The 25,542-nt window shown below is 33.0% G+C and overlaps 4 protein-coding genes across 9 annotated transcripts in view; all 4 read right to left on the bottom strand.

Moving 5' to 3' along the window:
• The window catches only part of LOC135846591 (T-lymphocyte activation antigen CD86-like), a 366,864-nt gene extending 357,471 nt beyond the window's left edge, over nt 1–9,393 (bottom strand). Inside the window, exon 1 of the mRNA XM_065365779.1 lies at nt 8,868–9,393. The gene's annotated coding sequence lies outside the window, so the exon portion shown is untranslated. The remainder of the gene's footprint in view (nt 1–8,867) is intronic.
• Nucleotides 9,394–9,627: 234 nt separating this feature from the next.
• On the bottom strand, nt 9,628–11,537 carry LOC135849057 (ubiquitin-like protein 7). Of its 2 annotated transcripts, none has more exons than XM_065369205.1 (8): nt 11,246–11,537; nt 11,069–11,170; nt 10,886–10,989; nt 10,680–10,813; nt 10,435–10,603; nt 10,258–10,345; nt 10,035–10,165; nt 9,628–9,961 (listed from the first exon to the last, which is right to left on the bottom strand). In XM_065369205.1, exons 1-8 carry the CDS (start codon nt 11,382–11,384, stop codon nt 9,809–9,811), a joined length of 1,020 nt encoding a protein of 339 aa, XP_065225277.1. In that variant the 5' UTR covers nt 11,385–11,537; the 3' UTR covers nt 9,628–9,808. The 2 variants fall into 2 exon arrangements, with proteins under 2 accessions (XP_065225277.1, XP_065225276.1); XM_065369204.1 differs by having other exon boundaries at nt 10,035–10,168; nt 11,246–11,534.
• Nucleotides 11,538–12,026: 489 nt separating this feature from the next.
• Nucleotides 12,027–13,219, bottom strand: LOC135849058 (small ribosomal subunit protein uS19-like). Its single transcript, XM_065369207.1, has 5 exons — nt 13,067–13,219; nt 12,837–12,874; nt 12,589–12,677; nt 12,277–12,511; nt 12,027–12,200 (listed from the first exon to the last, which is right to left on the bottom strand). Exons 2-5 carry the CDS (start codon nt 12,843–12,845, stop codon nt 12,087–12,089), a joined length of 447 nt encoding a protein of 148 aa, XP_065225279.1. The 5' UTR covers nt 12,846–12,874; nt 13,067–13,219; the 3' UTR covers nt 12,027–12,086.
• A 1,096-nt stretch (nt 13,220–14,315) lies between these two features.
• LOC135849055 (heterogeneous nuclear ribonucleoprotein 27C-like) lies at nt 14,316–25,445 on the bottom strand. Of its 5 annotated transcripts, none has more exons than XM_065369199.1 (11): nt 25,256–25,445; nt 24,735–24,775; nt 24,486–24,652; nt 24,226–24,412; nt 23,920–24,002; nt 23,597–23,665; nt 23,430–23,517; nt 23,224–23,349; nt 22,991–23,134; nt 22,756–22,859; nt 14,316–18,791 (listed from the first exon to the last, which is right to left on the bottom strand). In XM_065369199.1, the coding sequence occupies exons 1-11, from the start codon at nt 25,297–25,299 to the stop codon at nt 18,651–18,653; spliced, it is 1,194 nt and encodes a 397-aa protein (XP_065225271.1). In that variant the 5' UTR covers nt 25,300–25,445; the 3' UTR covers nt 14,316–18,650. The 5 variants fall into 5 exon arrangements, with proteins under 5 accessions (XP_065225271.1, XP_065225273.1, XP_065225272.1 ...); XM_065369201.1 differs by having other exon boundaries at nt 14,316–17,218; nt 25,256–25,444; XM_065369200.1 differs by having other exon boundaries at nt 22,991–23,122; nt 25,256–25,444.
• Between the last annotated feature and the right edge of the window lie 97 nt (nt 25,446–25,542).

Here is a 25,542-nt window from a genome sequence, read left to right as displayed (position 1 = left end):
CTTATTGGTTTCGTTGTAAAGTTTTTTCTCCTTTTTTTTAGATAAATTTTTCGAGTGAATGGATTAATTAAGGATTAAAAACAAATATAGAGGAAAACGTTATTCTTATACGATGTCTTTTTTCGTGTAGTATTTTTGTATTCGGTGTACATAAGAGAAAGAGAGAAAAAAGAAGCTACGTAGCCTAAGAGTTTTCTTTTTTTAATACTATCATTTTCAAAAATGAAAATTAGCTTTTAATAATTATAAGCTCGACAGGAAAATGCGAAAAAATGACTCGTTCGGAAGGTCATTACAAAATGCAATTTAATTTAATCCAATTTATCCCCGAAGGATGCAGATTTTATATTATGGCAACGCTAAACTGCTTTTAAACTTCATAATGTACGTTGTTTCATTTGTAAGCTACGGAGCGGTGCGGTGGCGGCGTTACTTTTTAAACCAGCCATTTTTTTTACATGGCGAAAAAAAAAGATTTTTACGCTATTTATAATCCGTTAAAATTTTACACGCTTTTAAAGTATAATGAACAACTAATCGGGCCAGTTGCACAAAAAATACGAGCGCTCTACTCTAATTTATGTAACATACGTTATTAAAATTAAATTAACAACTATAACGCTCGAATAATTTATCAATTATCGGCTATTTTTAACGTGTAAATGGTAAAAGGCTACGTTTCTTTGCCCATGCACCTTTAGCTCGTGTGTGTACGCTGTGTAGTGTTGAATAGACCACATGTTGGAAAATTTCAAAAAAAGTTAGGTAGGTACCTCAATGTAAAACGTAATATGAAAATGTCGACCATGACCGAAATATCACAACTACAGGTTAATTTTTCTATTAATTTTAGAAAATTTTGAAAGTTCTTGAAAAAAATCAGAAATTTGCTTAAGATTGTCATACAATAAACACGGATTTTTGAGACCTGTCTTTAGACCTTCTAGAAAAAATTTAATTCTTATTTGAAACTGAAGACCGAACTTGGGTGACTTGAAAAATAATGAACGATACAACTGTGAAAATTAGCAAAATTCTGCGAAAATTGTCTGAAAACTTGTTATTAGGTATGCTAGTTACATAAAATATAAAAAATTGTTGAAAATTATTAAAAATATATGTGTAGGGCTACTACACAATTTTAATAAAACCAAGAAAAAAATGCCCAAAATATAAAAAAATTCATGAAAATTTGATGAAAACCTCAAAAAGTGGATCATACACGTATCACCTTTGTAACCAACATTTCAGGGGCTAAAACTCATTTTTGGATTTTTGGCCAATTTTTAAAAACTTGAAAGAAGCTGTTTTAACCTTGTAATACCCTGGAGAAGTTCAGTCGATAAATTTCAAGAATTTTCAGATGAATTGAACAATCTGATTGTGATACATATATGAAAAAAATGAATTTGAGTGATCACTGATCACTCATTTTGAAAATCGAAAATAAGACTTTTAAAGGAAAAACTCAACATTTCAAAGTGCAGAATTTCCATCCTTTCTTTCAACTACTTCGACACCTCACAAGGAAAAGTTTATACCTTGCATCTCAACAAAATTGGAACAAAAGAGGGTAAAAATGTGCCTCAATTCTTACTAGCTACAGAACTCACTGCCATAAAACATTCCTAATAGATATAACTTCCATTCAATCAGAAAATAAAAAATTCTTAATCCAAAGCGACTCTCTAAGTTCACTGCTATCCGTTCAAAACATTTTTTCTGACCATCCCATAATCCAAGACATCCATAAGTCCCTTTTTAACCTTCAAAATTATGATTACTCCATTATCTTCATGTATGTTCCCAGCCACATAGGTATCACTGGAAACGAAACTATTGACAGATTAGCAAAAACAGCCGCTGTCCCCTCCCCTCTTACCTCTCTCACTCATCCCATGATGATATTAAATCTCTAATCATTCACAACACATTTACTAACTGGCAGAACTTTTGGTCACAACAAACTTCAAACAAACTCTTCCAACATAAAAAAACACCCTCCCCAGGAAAAATCTAGGCCACCTGAACGAAAAGAAGAAATCCTCATTACTAGACTAAGAATAGGCCACACAAAAATTACACATCCACCTATACCAAAAAGAACCAAAACCCCCCATGCCAATTTTGCAGAAACGAACCCACATCCGTTCAACACATACTTTTCAACTGTCCTCAACTAAAACAAAACAGACTTACGCTACAGATAAAAGAAAACCCACCTACTATCCCTGACGAACCCTCTGAAATACAAAAAAAAACACCATCCTCAACAAAACCTCCCCCCCCCCCTTCACGGGTGTAATAATAATCTTGTAAGTAATTATAAACATCCCAAAAAAAAAAAAACACCAGAGGGTTTCGATTTTGATCGAATTTTATTTCGGAATTTTTGGAAATTTAGTTGAGCTGTTGAGTATAAACACTGATGTTGTATATATGCAGCATCAGAATTTTTCAACAGAAAAAATTTTCATTTCTGAAAACTTCTGGACTAGTATATGGAAAAAATATTAAATTGAATTTTCAATCTAATTCAGACCTACTTTTTTTTTTTTCAAATTTATTAATTTATTAATTTTCACATACTGTACATTGAAATGAGAAACTTACATCTTACTATTAATAGCACTGAAAATATTTCTTAGTATGATAAGCAGTCGAAGTTATTTGCATCAGTTATCAACAGAATTAACCAATGCGGATTTACAAACACTCAAACAAGACATAGCATCACTATCCGAGCATACGAATAAACTTCTCGCAAAACTGAATGATACTTCCCCGCATGAACCCAAGCTTGACAGTGATAATAAACAACTGCCATCCAGAAAATCTCAGATCCTTTTGGTTGGTGACAGTCATGTTAGAAGCTTAAAAGGTATTCTGAAAAACCTATTCGCCAAAAACACAGCAACAGTTCTGGCACACTTTCACCCTGGCTGTGCTATCAACGATTTTTTTACTGATATTGATGATCTGACTGCCAATTTTACATTTGAAGATTGTGTCGTTGTCTATGGTGGCTCTAACTCTCCAACGATTGATGAAGCTAATCAACATTTACAAACCCTAATGAGATTATCAGCTCGAACAAACGTAGTAAGGTATGAAATACCATTCACAAGGGTCGGAGAACACCTTGATAATAAAATCCGTGAAGTCAACTCCCATATAAGAAGTTCAATTGCCGTAAATAATCTTAACCACCTTAGTTGGAAGTGCTACAAACCCAAAACAAGTGACTACGTGCGTCAAGGACGTCATCTCAATAGACATGGTAAAAATAGTCTATGTATAAATATTTGTAATACGTTATGTAGCTTAAATTTAGTTAGAAAGCGTAATACTCTATCAGCTGCTGATTACGATAACATAACTATGAATAAATACTGTGCACCCCATTCAAAACGTACTAATCGTTATGATACTCGTCTAACACACCATCCTAAACAACCTATCTCGTTGGATAGTACTAGCAAAGATAAAATCGTTGTGAATAACCACTATAAACCTCGTAGGAAACGGATTAATCGTAGTGATACTCGTCATACTAATTTGCATGTTTCTAATGATAATGATGTCGGTTCTAACCCAAACGTAGAAGGTACTCTATATAACACACAAACAGAGCATGCTAACCTATCTAACAAAGGCGATCCTACTCCTTCCACTCAACCACATGACCAAACACTCACTTCTATGGCCGTTCAGACACAATATCCAATGTTCACTCAAATGCCACCTCCTCCATTACGTCATGCAACAACCATACCCTCTTGGATAACACCATGTGCCGATCTTCGTTATAGTCCTTATACAACCCCTTCCTACCCTACCAATCTCTCCTATCTTGTCCCACAAAATCCCAATTTTTCACTTCCTATACATCCAACCTACTCAGCCCAAAATTTTCGATTATAGAATTGGACAATTCCTCAATTGAGGTAGCATTTCCTTCATGCTCTGATAGGATTGAAGGTCAAACACAAATTCGGCATCCTATACGACTCTTTTGCCAAAATGCACAATCAGCAAAAAATAAAACTTTGTTGTTAGAACAAACACTCAACGATTTAAAAGTTGATATTGCCTGTCTAAACGAAACATGGCTTGATTCAACCTTAATTAATCAGATGTATGTTGATAATTTTGTGGTGGCGGACAGCTATTCTAGAACAGATAAATTAGGTGGAGGTACCTGTATATTGGTCTCAAATAGCCTTGATACTGAATTTGTTAGTGTAGATCAGATTAATGGATTATCTATTGAGGGAACTATTGAACTGTCCTGTGCATTTTTTAATAGTCTTAGAATTAAGGTTGTATCACTATACCGTCCACCAGCGGGAAACTTGGCCATATTTTTAGACCAGCTTGATAAAATGTTATCTATATTGCTCCGTGATGATTGTAATATTTATATTGGTGGTGATTTCAACATAAATTTATTAAAAAATCACCTGCAAACAACCCTTTTTCTGGACCTCCTAAACTGCTATGATCTAGTAATAACAAATAAGGAGCCAACAAGAGCCTCAAGTTGTATTGATTACTTCATTTGTAAAAATAACACTAGCTTTAAAGTAATAATTTGTCAAACACACATCTCTGATCATCAAGGGGTTTTACTTGAAGTCTTTTCCAAAATATTACGAACTAAACAAGACTCAATATGCAAACGTATGTACACTTCAAAAAATAAGAACTGCTTTATTCATGCAATTCAAAACTCAGGGTTTCTTAACTCAGATGCAACTTTGTTTCCTAGTTCTTTTAGTAGCTTTTTTTCTCATTTCACAGACTGCTATAGGAATTCCTTCCCTGTCCAAATCTCCAAACCCTCACAAACCAAACTCATATTCAATTCTAAAGACAAACAAAATATTCTCAAAATAAAAAATGATCTTCTATATCTTCTTGATTTCTCTAAATCAATTAACTCCAGGTACTTGAAAGAAAAATACAAGCAGAAAAAAACGGAATATAGAAATGCCATCATCTGTGCAAAAAAGAATGCTACACATGACTACATTACCAAGTCAGGGAATTACAATAAAGCTATATGGAGTCTAATAAAACCTAAAATGAAAAAACATATCATCCACAAATTGAAAGTAGATGACAATATCATCAGTTCACCTAGAAACATTGCAAACACTCTTAATAATTTCTTTGTAAATTTACCTTCTATAGAACCTACAGGGATGGTTAAAACTCCTTCCCCTCACCCATTTTATTCATTGGGAAATTCTCAAGAGACCTTCTTTGCTAGGCCAACAGATGAATATGAGGTGTACAAAATTATGATGGAAATGAAAAACTCATATTCTACAGACTATTATGGGCTTAATCCCTCAATGGTAAAATTATCTGCCCCTTTTATATCAGCAACTTTGGCACAACTCTTTAATGATTCCATTGTGACTGGAATATTTCCACAGGAATTGAAAATCTCACTCGTAAAACCAATATTTAAGAGTGGAGATTCCCTTAATCCTAGTAATTACCGGCCAATCTCTATCTCACCTGTATTTTCTAAAATATTTGAGAAACTCATGTACTCTAGGTTGCTAGAATTCTTTGAAAAAAACCAAATTTTTAATCCATCTCAATATGGTTTCAGAAAACATATGAACACTATGGATGCCATTTATAATGTGATTCATCAAGTACTGCATTCAATCAATAATCATGAGCAGATAATGGCCCTCTTTTGCGACTTGTCTAAAGCCTTTGATCGTGTTGTACATGATATCTTAATTGGAAAGCTGGAGAGGTATGGCATTAGGGGAGTAGCACTCTCATGGATAGAATCTTTCTTGGCTAATAGGTTACAAATAGTTGAAATTAATGATGATAATGGAGTTATTTATTCAGATGAGTTGGAAACTAAACAGGGTGTTCCCCAAGGAACGATATTAGGTCCATTCTTTTTCATAACATACATAAATGATCTACCCAATTGTATCTCTTACCCTTCAACGTTATTTGCAGATGATTCCACTGTTCTCCTGAAAGTAGATAAAAATAATCAAATCTCTATCCTTAAAGAGGCACTAACTGATCTCACCTCATGGTTCGAAATGAATAAAATGGCCTTGAACTTAAAGAAAACTGTAGTAGTCCCCTTCACCTCTGGCATACAGCACACTTTGGACAATTCTAGAAATTCCCTTTTACCAGAATTCCGGGAAACTGCAAAATTCTTGGGCATTACTGTAGAAACTAACTTGAAGTGGACTAACCATGTAAATAAGCTTTCAAACAAACTATCATCTTACAACTACCTTCTATATCAATTGAAGAAAACAGCATCCATACCCACACTAAAAGTAGCCTACTATGGATTGTTTTACTCTAATATGTCATATGGACTTGCATTCTGGGGAGGAAACAAAACCCTTCTAGATAGGATATTCCTTATCCAAAAAAGAATTATTAGGACAATGTTCAATTTAGCCCCTACCCAATCCTGTAGACAAACCTTCATTGATGAAAAAATTGTTACAACACCATCCCTATATATACTACAGGTATCACTAATGATAAAAAAAAATATTATTCAGCCTTCAGTACTGACCCACACTTATAATACTAGAGGGGTAAACTCAATCTTTGCTGATCAAATGAGTACTAAAGTGAACAGGGAAGGAATAGATACTATGGCAGTCAAAATCTTTAATAGTCTCCCTCCACAAATCAGAGATATTCATAATACAAAGCTATTTAAAAAAGCCCTTCATAAATGGCTACTAAAAAGGTCATTTTATGATGTAGATGAGTTCCTAAACTCTAACCCTATTTAATTACTTAAGTATATGTATCCATTACTTTATCTTATTGCTTGTTTCTATCCGTTTCATTTTATTGTATTTTTAATGTTGTAGAGTAGCTCAATAGGCAATACCATGTAATAATATTGTAACATGACTTGTAAATGCCGCTTGCGGTCTCTTACAGCAATAAATTATTTGAATTTGAAAAAAGAGATTGAAATTTCTTGTTTTGGAGCATAAATTTTTTTCTTGTGGGGGCCTTATTAACAAATGGATAAAAACAATCGAAAAATTTTGCAGCAAATTTCCATCAACTTTGCCTTTTGTTTTCGTTTGGATCTGTAAATTTGGTTTTGGAAATCGACATAATTTTTCCAATCCTCAGTTTTAGAAATAGAATAATCGCTAAAAATTCAGCATGTTTTTTTTTCAGATCACAATCTGATTGATCAGTCCAACTTCTCTCATGAAAATTCTTGAAATTTATCAATTGAACTTCTCGGAGGTGTTAAAGGATTGATAGCGAATTGATTTATTTTTTCATAAAATGAAATGTGTTTTTTTTTTAATATCAAAGTGCACAAATTTGAATAATTCCTGCACAACAACTACTACATAGTTTTTCAACTTATTCCTAAAAATTTAAAATCGCTCTGAAAGGGCAAAAAATGCATTGAAGCTATAAAGTACGTTGATTTCCTTATCTTGCCAGAGCGATTTGAAATTTCTGGGGATGATTGAAAAATCACTGGTGGATCCAGAACGGCCCACAACTGGTAGCTTCAAGTTTGTGATGCGCAGGAGTAGAATTAAAAGAATTATTCAGTTCACATTGATCAACTTCGCTCAAATCATCCATATTCCATATTTCATTTAAAAAAAGTTTTAAAATGATCGCAATCACTTGAAACAAATTTTTTTAAATGTTCAAAAATCCATAAATGAACCTTGACACCCGAAGTTTTTGGTTCCAGGAGTTTTAGAACACTCAAAAATCAGAGAGTATAAGTTCAAAAAGTTCCCTCGTAAGTAGGTATAGCATTTTTGGAAATCGCCAGGTAAGAAAATTTGCTTATTATACGAAGAAGCAAGAATACACGCAAGCCTAATTTTTTAATCGCCGATAAAAGTTTTAATTGATTACAAATTATTCAAAGTATGCTAATTAGACGAGTAATAAATAATAAAAGGAAACAGGCCACTGTGAATTGATTAATAATAGAATGCTGGCTATAGGTAGTAGGTACATTATAGTATAAAATTTGAAAAGGTTGGCCGTATCTCAGCGAAATACTTTACATAACCTCAATATGTAAAGAGATAACAGGTGAACCCTCGTAAATTACCGCGATCCTTGTTCTGTATGAATCAGAATTAATTTCAGGGGTGGCCAATTTTGCTTTTTCCTTCATTACCTAGGAGAATTTTCATTTGATTAATTCTCTCTTAATAGGGTACCTACTACCTAGCATATTTGCTGAATTGTAACAAATTGAATCGCCTTTACTAAAAATTATTTTTCTTTTTCGAATTAGAAAACAGAATATCCCACTTTTTTTTTGTTGTGGATAACTTGACCAAAAATTTCTAGGTAGCACAAATACCATGGCTAAGTACATATGTATAGAAGAGCATTTCTTTGTTGGAAGATAAACTTTTTGAAACCGTTCGTTAATTTCCATGAATAGGACAAGAGGATAAGCTACGAATTAAGCCTGCCAAGTCTGATACTTACATTCCTGCAATATCTTCAAAATCAAAATTTAACCTAGAAATTATTTAGCTCAGGTGAAACGCATTATGTATATCTACTTAGGACGAGCCACCATTTCACTCAAAGTGTTTACTGTTTTTCTCACTTTGCCATTCTGCCTTCTGCCAAGAGAAATTATTTCATTCAACATCACAACATGATGCAATAGTTTTCAAAAATGTAATATTTGAAAAAGGCTCAAACTAGTTCCTTTATTGATGGAAACCCTGAATTTAATCTATTAACGTGTTTGTATGAGTAAGTTACACAAAACGAAATCAAGCATTATGGATGATTCCTGGTAAATTAGAGACTATTGGAAACGTATGACTTACCACAGCACAGAGTCGAAGTTTTCAATTACGTTGATTGCATCAAATTCTGGAAGACGGTGTAAACTGGTAATAGCTGCTAAAAGCTTTAAAACTTTACTTCAATGCTGGAACGCAAACTGTGTAACAGTTATATGTTGAAACGCGAAAAACGTGATAAACTAATTTGGATAATCGAATATTTGTTACGATTGTACGAGTAGATAAATGTTTTACAGCTGCGTTGCAAAGTTTTCAATCCACTTGAAAATAAGGATAAATAAATCCTTTTCCAATACGTTGTACGATTAAAAACGAAACTCGAGTATTTGTATAAGAGAATAACATCGACAAGAATTTCACTGGATTGTAGACGAACCGATCGAATCATTGAATACTTACACCTTGGTTCTGTAGAAGAACAAAAGAAACGACAATAGAAACTCAATCAATGATCATCTTCACCAAAATCACAATTTCAATTTCATTAATCATCACTCACTAATCAGCAATAACTCACGAGTCACGAGCATTTTTTCGAGTCGACTTTTCCATTTTCAATTTTCACTGTTTTGTTTACATAATCAAAATGGCGAATGATATCAATTTGGTGACAAAAATACAACCGGTGGCCTATCCTTTTCCTTTCGCATTTGTATGTATATGTAAAATAAAAAATAAACAAGTTCTTTTATCATTCGCTGACGAAATCTTCGCAATAAAATTGAAAAAATTGAAAAAATTCACTAATTATTCTTGGAAAAGGAAATGAAAATAATCTAAATTAATGCGATCACTTTATTTTGTAGTTGAAAGTAACAAAAAATTATTAAATTAAATTATACCACACGTATCATGTTCATGATTTAACTCTAGGAAGAAACAAGACATTTAAAAAAAAAAACTTCAAACTTGGAGATTTCAGAAAAGAAAAAAGACTTGGGATTAAATCATTATACAACACTTTAACTTTCATCATTCATCAGTCCACTTAGAATTAAATTCACAGCCGCTTCTAAATCGCCATTCGATAGTTGCAAAGCTTGTATGTTCACAGCATCGTTGACAAATCCTAGTTTTCTCAATTCTTCTAATTTGGTAATCGTAACGACACTATCCTGAAAACATTCAATGGTTCAAATATGATCGTAAAATTTCATTACAACGTAAAACTGCAACTTCAAAACTTACTGTATTAGCTTCAGGCGTTGGCGTTGGCGTTGACGTTGGTCTCGAACTAGTAGAGGCAATCGCTTGCTGTACCGCGGCAGACATCATTTCTGGAGTAATACTGGAACTAGCACTTCCTGGATTGGCTCTGACTGCTAAAAAATGAAAAAAAATTCAAAAAATTCATGTTTTGAAGAACTTAATAATTCATTAATTCATAAAGTACGTAAAGTACGTAACTAACCGTTAGTATTGGCCAAAGCTGCAGCAACTTGCGAAGTGGTTATCACATTTACAGGATGCTCGGCGTCTTCGTTTTCGGAACCACGTTCCTGAAATGCACCAGAAACGTATGATTAGATTCATTACTGCAGAACGAACATGACAACAGAATAGGATACGTAGATAATTTCAAACTTACTAAGCCTTCCATTTCTTCGTCATCGCTGCCGACGACAAAAGATACATTATTACTGGAATTATTTACGGAAGACGAAGCGGACGCCGATGACGATGTAAGCATATCATTTTGAACAGCAGCTACTAAATTTCGAGCAGCACTGGCCAATGTAGGGTGTTCTTCGATTACTCTACGATAATATTCATCATTTACATTGATCGTTTAACAAAATTTAATAACTGAAATGATGATCTTAATTCACATACTTTCGTACTGCGTTAGAATCTCCCAACTTGGCTAATAATTCTGGATGCTGCAGAATCACCAGCGCAGTCGAATCTTCACGAAGACCAGGAGTTGTAGAGATGATATTTTCCAATACTTCTGGTTTATTGAGTTTCTAGCAAAGATAAAAATCATCGATTATATCAAATTTGGATTTTATTCTTCGAACATTTTGTACGGTAATTACTTGTAGAACGCGTCGATATGCATTTCTCGTTGACAATACTCGAAACACGTGAACTAAATCCAAGAAATCAGATTCTGGTACCGTAAGTGGAGGTGGAGCAGCTTCTAAAACGTTATAAAACGAACAATAGAAAAATAAGACGACAGACAATTTACTGGCAATAAAATATGTTGAAATTAATACCTTTTTCTTTTTTCTGGAAGACATGAACAACGTATCCTTCTCTTAAACCACAATCTTTCAGTGTAGAAGAATCGGACAGAGGTAACCCACTGAATACGAGTTCTATCAACGAATAATTTAATGTAAGTACAAGTTGAAATTAAACATCAAAAAGGTATCTATGAAAATCTCGCTTACCGATGTTTTCTTTGAGAAAATTTACTTCTTCGGCCACTTTCGTTTTGAAATCCTCTACCGTTGAATCGAAATTTACATTTTCAACACGAGTAATTTTGAAGTCTTTTAAAAGCATACATACGCCAAGATTTAAGTACATGTTGAAATGTCAAATTTTTTGTGACACTCAATTGCGATTATCTTTTGAAAACGTTACTTTTAGTTCTTATGGTCTGTCTTATTGTTCAAATTACATTGAAATTGAAATTTTGCAAAAAGAAGAGAAGTTTGAATTTTTGATAAGTCATTCTTATCAGTCACTGTTGACAAAGAGAAGAAGGGACTACTACCTTCACTAGAATCGCTGGTGTCGAGTGTAAGTGTACGCTCTCGTTGTTTTCGATTTCAAATTCTAATCCTCAGATAAGCATGAGAATTGAGAATGCTCAGATTCAGATTTTTGAATTCGACCACGACCCTCCTCAATTTTCTCGTCAACTGAACAGTAGTCAACAGTCAAGTGGAGTTGGACCGATTACATTACTTTCTACCTCAGATAGATCCGATCCGAATAACTATACATATATGAAACTCGCAACTGTTTCTTATGCGTTACAACTGAAATCTTCAAATTTACTTCATGGCATCAAAATATCCACCTTCAACATTGAGTACAAAACCAGACAACTTTTCCAAGAAATCTAAAGCTCTAAAAAAAAAAAAAAACGCAACTATAACGCAACATTCATCGCTCCTTATCATTTCACAAACACATCTCATGAAATTCAATTTCAAAACAAAATTAGAAACTTAAATGAAGAACTTTAATTCGTCATATAAAACATTCAAAAAGGTTTACAGGTTATTTCAAAGGAATAAATCTACTCGAATGGGTGGCACCGATACCGGGTCTTCCGTGCTTAACGGGTTTGTAGGTGACAGAAAATTCACCCAAATAATGACCGATCATTTCCGCCTAGAAAGAAACATAAATCACATTATAAAATTGCTAACAAATCGAACGTTTGAAAAAATCTCAAAATCGTACTCACTTTAATTTCGACTTGATTAAAGGTTTTTCCGTTGTAAACGCCGACGATTGAGCCTACCATTTCGGGAACGATGATCATATTTCGTAAATGAGTTTTGACAACATCGGGTTTCTCGCCTGGAACGCTTTCTTTCTTAGCTTTACGTAATTTCTTGACTAAAGCCATCGGTTTACGTTTTAATCCACGTTTGAAACGTCTGCGAGCGCGCGAACTCATGATTTCAGTCAATTGCTCGCTGAAAATTGAAAATTTTGCGACTGTAGAACAATTCATAAAAAAAACAGTCAACATGATAAAAAAAATTCAACTTACGCAGGCATGTCGAGCAATTGATCTAAATCTACACCACGGTACGTATACTTTTTAAACTGACGTTTCTTCTTTTGAGGTTCTTCGGCGCCCTGAAAGACAAAAATTAATCAAAATTCGTTCACATAAACAACACCGGATCATCAAATGCACCGGACAAGATACGTGATGAGGATTGACAATTGATAAGCGTAAAATTAACAAATATACTTAGTACATTATAAAGAATGAAAACTTGAACATAAACTTACTTCACCCATGTTTGCGGATTATAGATTTACACAGCTATCTGAAAAAGAAAGAGTTGATTGAGGGATGAGTTACATTGAAACTCAACATGAACTGATTGGGATATCAGTGAAGTATACAACTTAATTACAAATAACAAGTAATCACTAGGATAGAAATCTTACAGAAACAATCATATATCCTACATTTCATTCTCGTAATTAATTATTAATATTAAAATTCATTAACTTACCGACGAAAACGAATAAAAATTGACACGTGCGGTGATATTGTGTGTGAGAACAGAGAAAGAGGCACTTTTTCTGAAAATGTTTCGGTAATTTGTGTTCATCAAGCAAACGTTGAATTCCAAAACATCTTACAAAACAAGTACTTAAAAAGGGTAGGAAAATGACGGTGGTACCTACTTTCTTATGGTAATTACTTGGTAATTACTGCGTTTTGAATGTAATCATCATATTTTAATTTTTTTTTTTCATTTTTTTGTAGAAGCGCAATTTACGGATTTACAGGAGTTTTCACATTTCAACGGGCAGCAAAGAAAAGAACACAGATTTCAAAAAGAGAAAACGAGATTCCCCATTTTAACTGTAAAAACTAATAAATTATCATCATCAACACTTTATTAAACGACAACGAAACAATTTATTGAGACAGTGAGTCAGTGAGAGTATTTTTTCAGCATTTTTAGTTTAGCATTAATGAATATCTATGGGTCCAGTTTTCTTTTTTCTTGAGTGACCAGTCGAGGTTCCAGTTTTTGGTTTTTTGTAATTTCTTCATTTTGTCATATTTTATCTTTACTCTTTGTAAAGAATGAAGAATTCCTAAATTTGAATGTCCGTAAAAAAGTTTGCGAAGTGTCCCTCAATTAAAACTCTTTTTAGTTTTTGCCTTTTTGGGTGTTTTCAATGAACGACTTTGGCAGGAGGAGAAATTTTTCACATGAAATAAGCATAATTTATGCACATGGTATACTAGAAAACACAAATCAAAATTCTCTTTTGAACTCGAAAAAAGTGAACTTCCTATTTTTCAACTTCATTTCAAAGTTGAAGTTTTCAGTTCGCTCAGTACAGGTTCATTATTTAGTCAACCAGTTTCATCGGTTTCAGTAGAATTCCCCTGGGCATAATCAGCTTGAGGTATTTCCATTTTTCAATTTTCTAGAACAATGGCATTGATAGGTAATATTCTCATTTCTCACGTAAAATCGAAATAGAAAACTGACGTCTATACTCACTCCTCAAGTAGTTCCTTCCTAATTTTTTTCTGTACTGAACTTTCTTCAAGAAAAAATTTCAATTTTCATCAATTTTGCACTTCTTTCGACAAAATAGACGAATCAATGTACGCTTTCCATTCCGCCAAACAAATCAGCATCGCCGTAGAAAACATCGAACAAGAACAATTACTCGAGAATAAAATACCACATATCTACCATACACAAATTTCAACCTTTTAAAACCATTACAAACGCATGAAATCAGAAATATTTATTAAGGTGCAGGAAAAAAGTCCAACAAAAGTAATGTAGAATATAATTATATCAAACGCGATAACACGATATACCTTATACACTGAAGAAGGATATTACTATACGCTCTACAAATAACTACCAGATAATAAAATAATACATCTATAAAATAAAAACTTACACACTAAAATCTATGTAACCAGAATAACGTATAGGCTTGTTAAAAATATATGCGTTAAAATAAGGCGTCAGAACGTCAGTTTTTTCTTAACATTTTTCGCTACAACTAATCTCACAACTTATAGTGTACGGTTCTGATTTAAAAACAGAAAAAAATCAAAGGAAAAAAAGATAGGGAAATTAAAGAGTAAAATAATTAAAAAAAAGAAAAGAAAACATTTAAAATGCACATTCACGCACTTTACAAAACAATTCTGGAAATTCGGGAACGATAAATTAACGTTATAATTAAAATCACAAATGCTTACTTTTATAGAGTTGCGGTAAGAAAATCTACAATATTAAATTTTTATTTTTTAAAATCTTATTCCGTATATAAGTTTCCCCGTCGTCGTTTTTCAATAATATTTCCCATAATTTAAAACATGCAAAAAAAATTACATAATATAGAAAAAAAAAACACACGTAAACATTAGCAAGCCGATTAATTAAAACATAGAAAAAAAAAACTTCAAAGACTTGATATTTTATACAAATTAGTACAATATTAACGTTGGAAAAAAAGTCACCAATATAGAAGAGGAAAAAAATGTGTAATGATGTTTAAATTGATAAAAAAAAAAAAGATATTAAAATATTTTAAACTTATAAGTGGTAGAACCCCTATACTTAAAAAGCCTTGACAAAAAAGTTTTAATAATAAAACGCGTGTATGCAAACTGGTATAGTAGGATTTCATTCTAACTATTAATTGGTCATTCTTAACATTTAAAGATTCGTCGAAAAAAAAATGGCCGAATGAGACAGCTTATTATATCCGTATGCATTAAACTCGAAAAAAAAAAGAAAACACGATTTTCGCAAACATATTTAACGCCGTTCCTGTTAAAATTCAAGAGAGCTGAACGGCGATCTTATTAACACCTTAAACGCTAATGAGGGTAAAAATCGAATTTTTTTCAAAAATTATCGTTCTTTATGTAAAATAGTTATTATATATTAAAAAAGAAAAAAAAACACGAAGAGACAGCACGCCAAAAAAACGCCAGTTCTTAAATTACGAGAAAAAAGGAAAGAAAAATATTAACAAATACTATACTGTTCATTTCGTTAATCATAATGGTAGGTCATCGTTTTTTACTTTAAATTTAAAAATTTATCGTTAACTCGTTATTATTACTTTTATGCAATGAAAAAAAAAAATATATAGAATCAAAATACAGCGTCAACACTTTGAACACAACTTAAATCTGTAGTAGTTAATTTAATTTAGGACATAAATAATACATAGAACATTCAGGTACTATGATCGTATATCATTAGATTTTATAATATAATATTATCATAAGAGACGAGAGTTACCGAAACACGCTTAATCAATCTGAATGACAAAAAATTATTATTTTACAAATACACACGCAAATACGGATTAAATCATTATTCATTATACTCTAAGTAGGTACTAGAAAAAAACAACTATATTCAAATTTTTCTCATCGATAACACGAAAGAAAAAAAAAAGTCCAATTTCAGGAAAACTTTATACAGAAAAAATTCAATTTAACCATATAAAATGTTGCGTTATACTTTAAAATAAAATTTAACAATGTGGATGGTATATTTATACAGAAAAAAAATAGGTAAAAATCAATTATCAAAAAATAAAAGAGGAAAGGAAAAAAACATATCCCAATGTAGTAAAAACTTACACAAACGTTGCATTTAAAGGGAACTGATATCAAATTAGAAAACATTCGAGAAAAGCGATAGTGTGACCTTTTTTTTTCAAAAAATAAAAAATGAACAGAGAAAAAAACCAAACAAAAAAAAGAAACAAACGACAAACGAAAACTAAACAGAACAAAAAAAAATGCAACCTTGTCCGCAAAATGAATTTCCCAATCATCGCTCCGAACAGTCCCCCAAACATTCAATTTTTTGCAACCAAGAAAAAAAAATCAACCGTTTAAAAAAAGAAAACAATAATTTAGGACATAAAACTGGTAAAAGAGACTAACATAGACATATTGTACCACGTGTATTTTTATATTTAAAACTCTGCTTAAAATTAATTAACAGTCTTCATTGTCTAAATGTAAAACAACTGCTGTAAAATAATAATTAAAATAATGAAAGAAAAAAAAATAAAATAAAGAGAAAAAAACGAGACGAACGATTACTCTAAATAAGTAAAAGTCTCCATAAGCTCATAAAAAACAATAAACGCTAACGGTTTATTTTTTTTTCAAAAAATTTTTTCTTTTTATCACTCTTAGTTTCCTTTTTTTTCAATTTAAATTTTTTTTAGATAAGTTTACCTACAATTATTGAAAAACAAAAAAAAAATGTATATTTAATATGTAGTAAGATATACTGTGTCAAAATACAAATGAATTTTAAAAAAAAACAAAGAAGTAAATAAAATAAAAGAAATTCAATGCGTTTGATTTCATGGGATATGAAAGTTCATTGTATACAGTACAGTATAACAAAAATTGATGATTTTTTTCCATAAAAATTTTTTCTCATTTTTTCTTCTATAATTTATTACACGTAAACCCTTAAATTCTATTTTTGTTGCGAATTTTTTTTCAACGTAATATCATTTTGACTGTCGCGTGACTACCGTCACCACCGATGGAAAAATCCCGAAATTTACCCAAAAATCGCGCGCAACTCGTTTCTCTCGTATTATGATTATGACTCTGCGTTATTCCCGAAAAATATCTAAAATTTCAAGCAACACACAACAAAGAACAAAAAAATAGTACTTAAACCATACACGATAATTAGCGGTTTTCAATTGGAAAAAAAATACAACATACTACGCGGTGCAATGGAAGAAATAGTCGGTTGGTTGGTTTGTTTGTTTTTCAATTTTATTGAAAATTTTTTCGCTAGTGTTATTTTTGCAAGTTCTACTGTTTCTCAAAATACTACTTACGAGCGATTTAAATACAAGAAAAAAATCCCTGAGCGCGTTGGTTATTGTTATTGTTGATGTTTTACTCTTAATTAATTAAATTATTTCTCCTAACGAGAACCTAAAATACATTAAATCGTACAGACTTACCCGTGCCCCCTTCCCACCACCCTTCAACATGATCCTGTCAATTTTCGTGAAAATTTTCTTCATTTTTTTTTTTCATCAATTTCTCCTTCCCGTCCCCTACCTGCTCGTTTACTCGATCATTATACGGCTGATTGGCGAAAAGAACGGCCAGGTGTCGTAAATATACACAAATGAATCATTTTCAAAACGATAATTTGTACTACGAAATCCTTAAGTTGGTTTTGCAAAAACTAAAAAAAAAACTAAAATAAATCAAACGATGATAAAACGACGATGAAAATACGAAAAATATTATCGTTTTTAAATTAAAGTCAACGTCATTAAAGGTAATTTTCTTAAGAACAGAACCAGTCTGAACGGCAACCCTGTAAGTTACTTAGAAAATGTAGGGAAAAAAATTATGTATACCGAAGAAAAAGAGAAACAAAAAAAAAAAAACGAAAACGAAAACAAAAAACAGAGAAAACGAAAATAATAAAAATAATTCAGAATCATAAAGAAACAAACAAACAAACGAAAAAAAAAATACACGTAAAAATATTCGATATTCTGTTTTTCTTCCTCTTCAACACGCTCTCGGCTCGCAAGAAATTACACCCGATCGTATTTTACTGTAAAATTTATTTTCACGCGTCCAAAATAAAATAAAAAAAAAACAAAACCGAAAACCATACGAAAGTTAAGCGTAGAAAAATACAAACGTAAATTTTGTTCAATACCCAAAAAAGCCAAAACGCTTTCTCAATATACTACAGATAATAACCACGCAGCACGCACGCACACACACACTAACACGCCCGCGATATAGAAACGAAAAAATAATAATAAACCAAAAAAAAAAAGAAAGGAAAAAGAAAAAAAGAGAAAAATGATAAATAAATAAAATAAAAAATAAAAGATAAAAAAACATACAGTAATATACAAAGAATGTTAGAGAAAAGTAAGTAAAAATTTTTTCTATTAATCAGTTATGTATCTTTTTCCATCCAAAACAAAAAGAACGAAAAAAAAAGAAGAAAAAAAAGTATAGAAAAATCGGCCCCATTTCCGATCCCCGAGGCAACACCTCTTTCAATAATAATTTAGTCAAGACGCCGGCCATTCTTTGTAATCGTACGCTTTGCCGTAAGATCCGGCACCCGTTGCCCCTGCGCTTGAGTTCATTCCCGGAGGCGCTAAACCGTCCGGAGCGGTGTAACTACGCGGTGCCCCATAATTAGCTGAATCCTAGGTTTCCACAAAAAAAAATTAAAATAAAAACGTAAAAAAACAACAGGAGCAAAAACAGAACAAAAAAAAAAGAGGAAATAAATTAAAAAAACGAAAAACAGAAAAAAATCCACCGTTACACTTTTGTTAATTTGTTCATTCTATTGGGTTTTTGGTGAGGAAAAAAAAGAGAAATCATAACAAAAACAAACACAAAGGGAAACGAAAAGAAAAAAAAAACTAAAATAAAAACAAAAAAAAATAAAAATAAAAAGTATCCATGAATAATGTCTTTTTTGCAAATATACAATCTACCAAGCGAGATTCGATTTATGTCGACATTTTTTTTTCATAGGATACACCACCACATTCTTCGCGAATTTTTCTTCTCGTAAGGTTATTATTAATATGTGAAAGAGAAAATTTTGCAACGAAGCGGGAATGGTAATTTTTTCTTTCATCTGTTTTGTAATTTTCACCAAGGGTAAAGGGGAATTTTTTCATCTTTTTCGAATATTTCAGTTAGTTGAGATACCTGCGTAATTCGAATAGAAGAGACAACGGGTTCAACTGAATGAAGAAGAGGAGTAGAGGGGATCGGATATTCGTACATTTTGATCAACGAGATTAACAAGTCAATTTTAGTCCCAAAAAAAAAATACGCATATGGTCGCTGTTGTCGTTCTTTTTTAACGATAAATTTGTAAAACGACTTAGATCTCTCTATACGCAGTGTACCTTTAGTAGGTATCTCGTTTTTTATTCTTTTTTCAACTTTTAAAAAGAAATTATTTCAATAGAGAATATTTAAAAAAAGGAAGTTAAATAGAATAGTATTATAAACGAAATATGCTGCCAATTTGATAGGTATTATTTATAAAATAAAACGTTGAGCTATGCAACCCCCTTCTTCCAGTTTCCACCTACGTGTAGTGTGTACGATACCCTCTTCCAATGACAGTTTTACTCCTGAAAGATCAACATAAAGTTTTTCAAATGAATACAGAGAGACCATTATTTGCGTTGTGAAATCATCACCCAACGAATAAAGCTGATTAAATGATTAAATATAATAAATATATTATAAAATAAATGGGACGAATGTGCACTGTACACGTTCTCTGAGGTATATACGCAAAAAAAAAATTGCGACATTTATAGTAGGATTTCAAAGAGGACTCGTCGAAACGAAATTCATCTTAAAAATATGCAGTAACATTCGAATTCATGCCAAGCTAATACATACGCAAAAGAGTCACGAAGACAGAACACTGAAAAGGGCACCAAAACCATACGACTTTTTCAACTGAACACGAACTTTGGGACGAAAAAGTAATGAAATGATAATTTCAATTCCAATTTTGGCTAAAAATGATATTCTCGAGACAGAACAGGATGTTCAACAAAATTTCCGTACGACCTTGAAAAAAATGTTTCCTACATTTCTCCCCTCTTGTTTCTGAAAATACACTGCCAAAGTTTGAGAATATTTTTCGGATTTTATCATCCCTTCCCCTCCCACAAAAAAAAAAAACGAATTTCCAATACTGGAAATATTTTCCAGACACCCCCCCCCCCCTCCCCAAGTTCAATATTTGGGAGCACATATTTTTCTGGATTTCACCCAGTATCCCTCTCAAAAAATTTCACTATAGATGTTGAAAGCGTTTTTCAGGGTTTCCTCCTCTCACTTTTCCAGTCGCACTTTCAAAATTGACTTTTGAGATTTGAAAATATTTTTCAGATTTTACCTTCATCTTCCTCTCAAGAGAAGCACTTTCAAGATTCCATAGTTATTTTTATATTTTCCTTCATATTGAAAAAAACACTCACCAGTTCGGAAAGCATTTTTCAGATTTCGCCCCTTCTCTCACAAAATTTGGAAGTGTCTCATCAAATATTCTCCCTCCCCTCTACCTCCTATAATGACATTCCTTCACACAAATTTCTCGAAATTTTCCCCTCTCCTAGAATTATTCGAAAAGATCGAAATACAAAGGATGAATGCTGAAAGGGAGATGAAGACAGTTTCGATCCTTCACCAAGCCGCTGAATTAGTGTCGTCATTTCCAATTCAAGATTAACACTTCGACCAACATTAAGGAGGTGGGATGAATTATCAACAAAAATATTTCAAAACGCTGAATTTTATAGCTCAAAGCAAGCCCCTTTCAGTATTTTGTGAATGGCAGAACTTTCTCATAATTTCTGGGACTTGCAGGACCAATCCGAAGTAACGTACCCTTTGACCTAAAATTGACTTTTTCCCTTCCCTCCCTTGCAGAGAAAAAAGCTAAAAAACCGCATCATTTCACTCAAGCCGAACCCCCTAGTTTTCTCCTCCAGTTTCTAATCACCTAAATTTGTTATCAAGGCAAATCCGAGGTATATAGTCTCAAAATGAGCTTCTTGATAAATTATGAACAAAGCCGCCAATTTTTATAAAAATGTCTCAAAAGTTTCAAGTCCGTCGAATTTCTTGACCGTCGTAAATTTTCTAGAAAATGATAACCCTGATAAAGCATAGATGTGGAAACTGGATCGAAATCACTTTCTGACATCACTTCAGTAGTGCGAGATCATTTCGCTGCCACATCAACGGTTTTCTCTAATTGACACCACATGCGAGAAAAATTTTTCAACAGTTTGTACTTCGTATGTCTCCTTTCCTTTTAACCAAAATCGAGGTTTCATTTTGAGTTCGAGAATTTAATCATCAATGACATAGATTCCTTTATTAATTTTTTCCACTAGACCTTGAGTATTCATGTCCGTCAACAGCAGAACCGCTGTCAATAATATGTAAGTATGTACTAAAAAAAACCATAGATATGAAGAAGAATCAGTAGAATGCTTATTCGTTCGGAAAAGCCATAATAACAGGTGATACGAACGAAAGGAAAAAACAGACTAGCTCACTGAAGATTTGACATCAATAACAGAAATTTCAACGATGCGGATTTCAGAATCTTTGAATTCGATTACTTACGGTTCAGTTTTTTCACCTGAAACCAGTAGGAGTTTGAAAAACATGCAGGAATACGTTTTCCAAATGATAGATTTTACTGAAAGGCACGTGAAAATATGGAGCATGTTTAGGGTCAAATATACTCCAACTATGTTCACGGCTGTCACCCACTTAGGGATTACGTCGAAAAAAACAAAAATGAGCGAATATCAAATGAAATCACTAGTGCAGTGATTGAACTTGATTCCCACCACAGTGAACATATGTATTATACTCTTAAAGCACTAAAAGAGTACCATTTTAAGCAACATTTTCATCTTAGATTGGATCAAGCATCGAAATGATTCGGAATTCATCATAAAAGGTACAAAAAAAAATATTCACTAACAGCATTTCGAACCAAAAACTCATCGTGGATGTAGTATTCGTTTCTTGACATTCGAACTTTTATACATGTAAATCTTAAACCTCCACCGTACATATAAGAAAAACTACAGCGTTGTTGTAATTCAAGCGCAGTAAAGAGTGATTAAGGAACGTAAATACAAGTGCATGAGGGTCAAATCGAATGACGATCGTATGGAATGCTTCAAACGATACTCTCAATTCCGGCGATGATTTAGGGAGAGAAAAATAGGACAGGGCAGCTTTATTCGTTTTGGTGACATGGGACGAGATCCTTATCCATTTCATTCACGTGCAATAATAGTGGGTGGGAGAGTTAACCGATAAAAAGAAACAAGACATATAGACAGATTTACATTTTACACATTCCTCAACACGTAACGGTGTGAAACAAGATGAAAAAAGAAAAAATCACCATTCCCGCTATAGTGATTTTTGTGTTAGGATACAAATAAACAAGAAAGAAAATTAAAAACAAAGAATAAAAAAAAAAGAAAAAAACTCGATTTTTTTTTAATTTTCCGCCATATTTATAATCATATTATGAGTTACCAACTAAATAGCGATTTAAATGTTAACACGGAACTTAGCAAAGTATCACGAAAATACCTGTTGATAGGCTCCGTATCCTCCGTAACCGGCGTAATCTGTTTTCTGAGGATTACTCGCGGCTGACGATGGTTCAATAGCACCAGCTCTAGTATACATATCACCTACGTGACGACGAACAAAAAGCAAAGATACGAACGCCGAGAAAGCGTCGAAATGTTAATTGAGATAAAAAAAACGTGCCAAAGAAATTTGTTAGCGATGATGAGGATACATCATGAAAATGACCAATTACCCTGGTGAGCTCCAGGATGAGGCGCGCCTTGGGACGCGTATCCAGCGGCGGCAGCGGTCGGCGGAGGAGCTGAGCCGTTTTGTTGAATTCCCCAATTCCAACTACCACCATATCCGGCTTGCGGAGGCGGGGCTGCTTGAGCACCTGTAAAAATGCCGCAAATTTCAACGCCAAACAGCGAAACACAGACGGCGTTGTGCCGTCTGTTAACGAATCGACATCCGGTCACTTACCATAAGAACCGTACGCGGTAGTTTGATTTGGTGTACCGTAGGTCGAACTCCAATGCGTAGGCACTTGCGGCGTAGCCGGTGCTCCCCAATTTTGATATCCGGCTGATGCTGATGGATTACCGTATCCTAAGATAATACAAAGGTACAACATAAACACACGATTCGATATCGCCAACGTGTAGGGAGCTAAATCGACTCAAACTCACCGTATCCTGCCGATCCCCACCCTAAGTATCCTTGAGACATGCTGTTCGGATCGATTGACCCAATTGGCCCATTACCAGTACCAATACTCTGAAAAATATCACACGAATTAGCCTCAAGCCGATCGCCAGTCTCGATCTCGAATAAACGTATCATCTGATTCGCTTACCATAATGTTTTGTCCCCATTGCCCATTTGAAGCACTTTTGTCGCGCATTTCAACTCTCTTGATTTCAACCTGAAAATGAAACGTAAAGAGTTGGATGTTTCAACAATATAATTACCCATACTCGCACGTGCCCTATTTCAGTTGCTTTATTATGGAATATAAAAACAACAACCCGATTCGTAAGTATAAACCATTCAATTCCTACATAAAAGTTCAATCACTTACGCAAACTTCACTTCATTCTTTCAAACCAACTGAATAGTTCCCAATACAGAAAATATATATAATAGAGAATATAATAAGAAGTATGTTTGTTTCCATACCTGTTTACCATTAACTGATACGAAGTGTTCCATAACACATCTATCGACTGCATCTTCCGTTTCAAATGAAAGGAAACCAAATCCTAAATAAACAATACACTCGTAAGTCAAAGACAATTGAATGTTGATAGAAAACTATCTGCCTCCTTCTCAACCCAATACAACTCTCATTGTGCTATTTCAAGATAAATTCGTATCAGCATCAATCAACATGCGATAAAGATTATCAATGAAATAGAACAATGACCTTTCAAACAAAACGTGGCCGAATAGATCAAAATTAAGACAAAAATGAGTTCAACTCACCTCTGGATTTTTTCTTTTCTTGATCATACATAATAACAACTTCCATGACATTTCCAAATCTTGAGAAAACATTACGTAGATCAGTTTCTGTACAAGTTGTAGGTAATCCGCCTAAAAATACTTTAGGATAGTTGACGTTATTCTTCTTCCTTTGTAGACTTCTAGGATTACATGGTTTGGGATCAATCTAACAAAAACATCAAAAAATTAGAATAGACTTCGTCGAGTAAATTAAGTATTCGAATACCGATGTTAAATACCGTTCGGGAGTCTAAAACATGAGGTCCGCTACGTAATACAACATCTACGTTGGCCGGGTCAGCGAATGTTACGAATCCAAATCCTCTTGACCTGCCACTTTCGCTATTTTTCATAACAACGCAATCGATTACTTCTCCAAAACGTCCGAAATATCTTTGTAAATCTTCTACAAATTTTCAAAGCGAATTATTAGTAAAAGAGTGACGACGGAGTTCGATATACATTTGATTTGAAAAATCGTATCTTACCTTGGGTGGTTTCCCAACTTAAACCACCGATAAATAATTTCCTATAACAGAAAGATTAGCGTAAATAAAATCATATTGTATAAGTTGAAAGTTGTACAAAGAGAACAGTTCTGCACTGCTACAGCAAATAATTATAATTACTGCATACGTTTACAATTTAGATTATTAGTGTTTTTTACGAAGGATCTAAAATTGACGACGAAAGATACCGGTAGGCAATTTTGACATTTATACACAATCTCGGCTCACTCAACGTGAATGAATCGAAACCGGAAAGTATCGGTACTCTCGTCATGGATTTCGTATACAATATGAACGAGTAAATAGGACAATACATACATCATACATGCTTAAATAAGGTGATCATTGAGATGAAAGTAATATTAATAATTAATAATATTAATGCTAAACTAATTACGCATGCAATGAACAATAACAACATCGAAGATATTGTGATGTTTAGAATTCTACCATGATGTATTGTAAACGACGAATAAATAAAAATAACAAAAGGTACTTACCCTCTTTCATCATCTTCCACGTCTGGTTTTACTCTATTTATCATTTTAATTTAGTTTCGAACTTAAAAATAACTAAATAAAGAATAATATTAAATTTAAAATAAACTAAACTTAAAAAAGAGAAACGTAGAAAAGTTAAAACTCCAAAACAACAGACAACACTCTCTAAACCTATGACTGAATGGTACATTGGTACAGCGAGGAAATGTAGGCACCATTTTTGTATCATGTGATTTCGTTGCCTTCGTTATTATCAATGCCATGATGATAAAAGAAATGCAAAAAAC

The sequence above is a fragment of the Planococcus citri genome, chromosome 5, assembly GCF_950023065.1.
Source record: "Planococcus citri chromosome 5, ihPlaCitr1.1, whole genome shotgun sequence".
Lineage (NCBI taxonomy): Eukaryota > Metazoa > Arthropoda > Insecta > Hemiptera > Pseudococcidae > Planococcus > Planococcus citri.
This window is presented reverse-complemented; position numbering and strand designations above follow the sequence as displayed.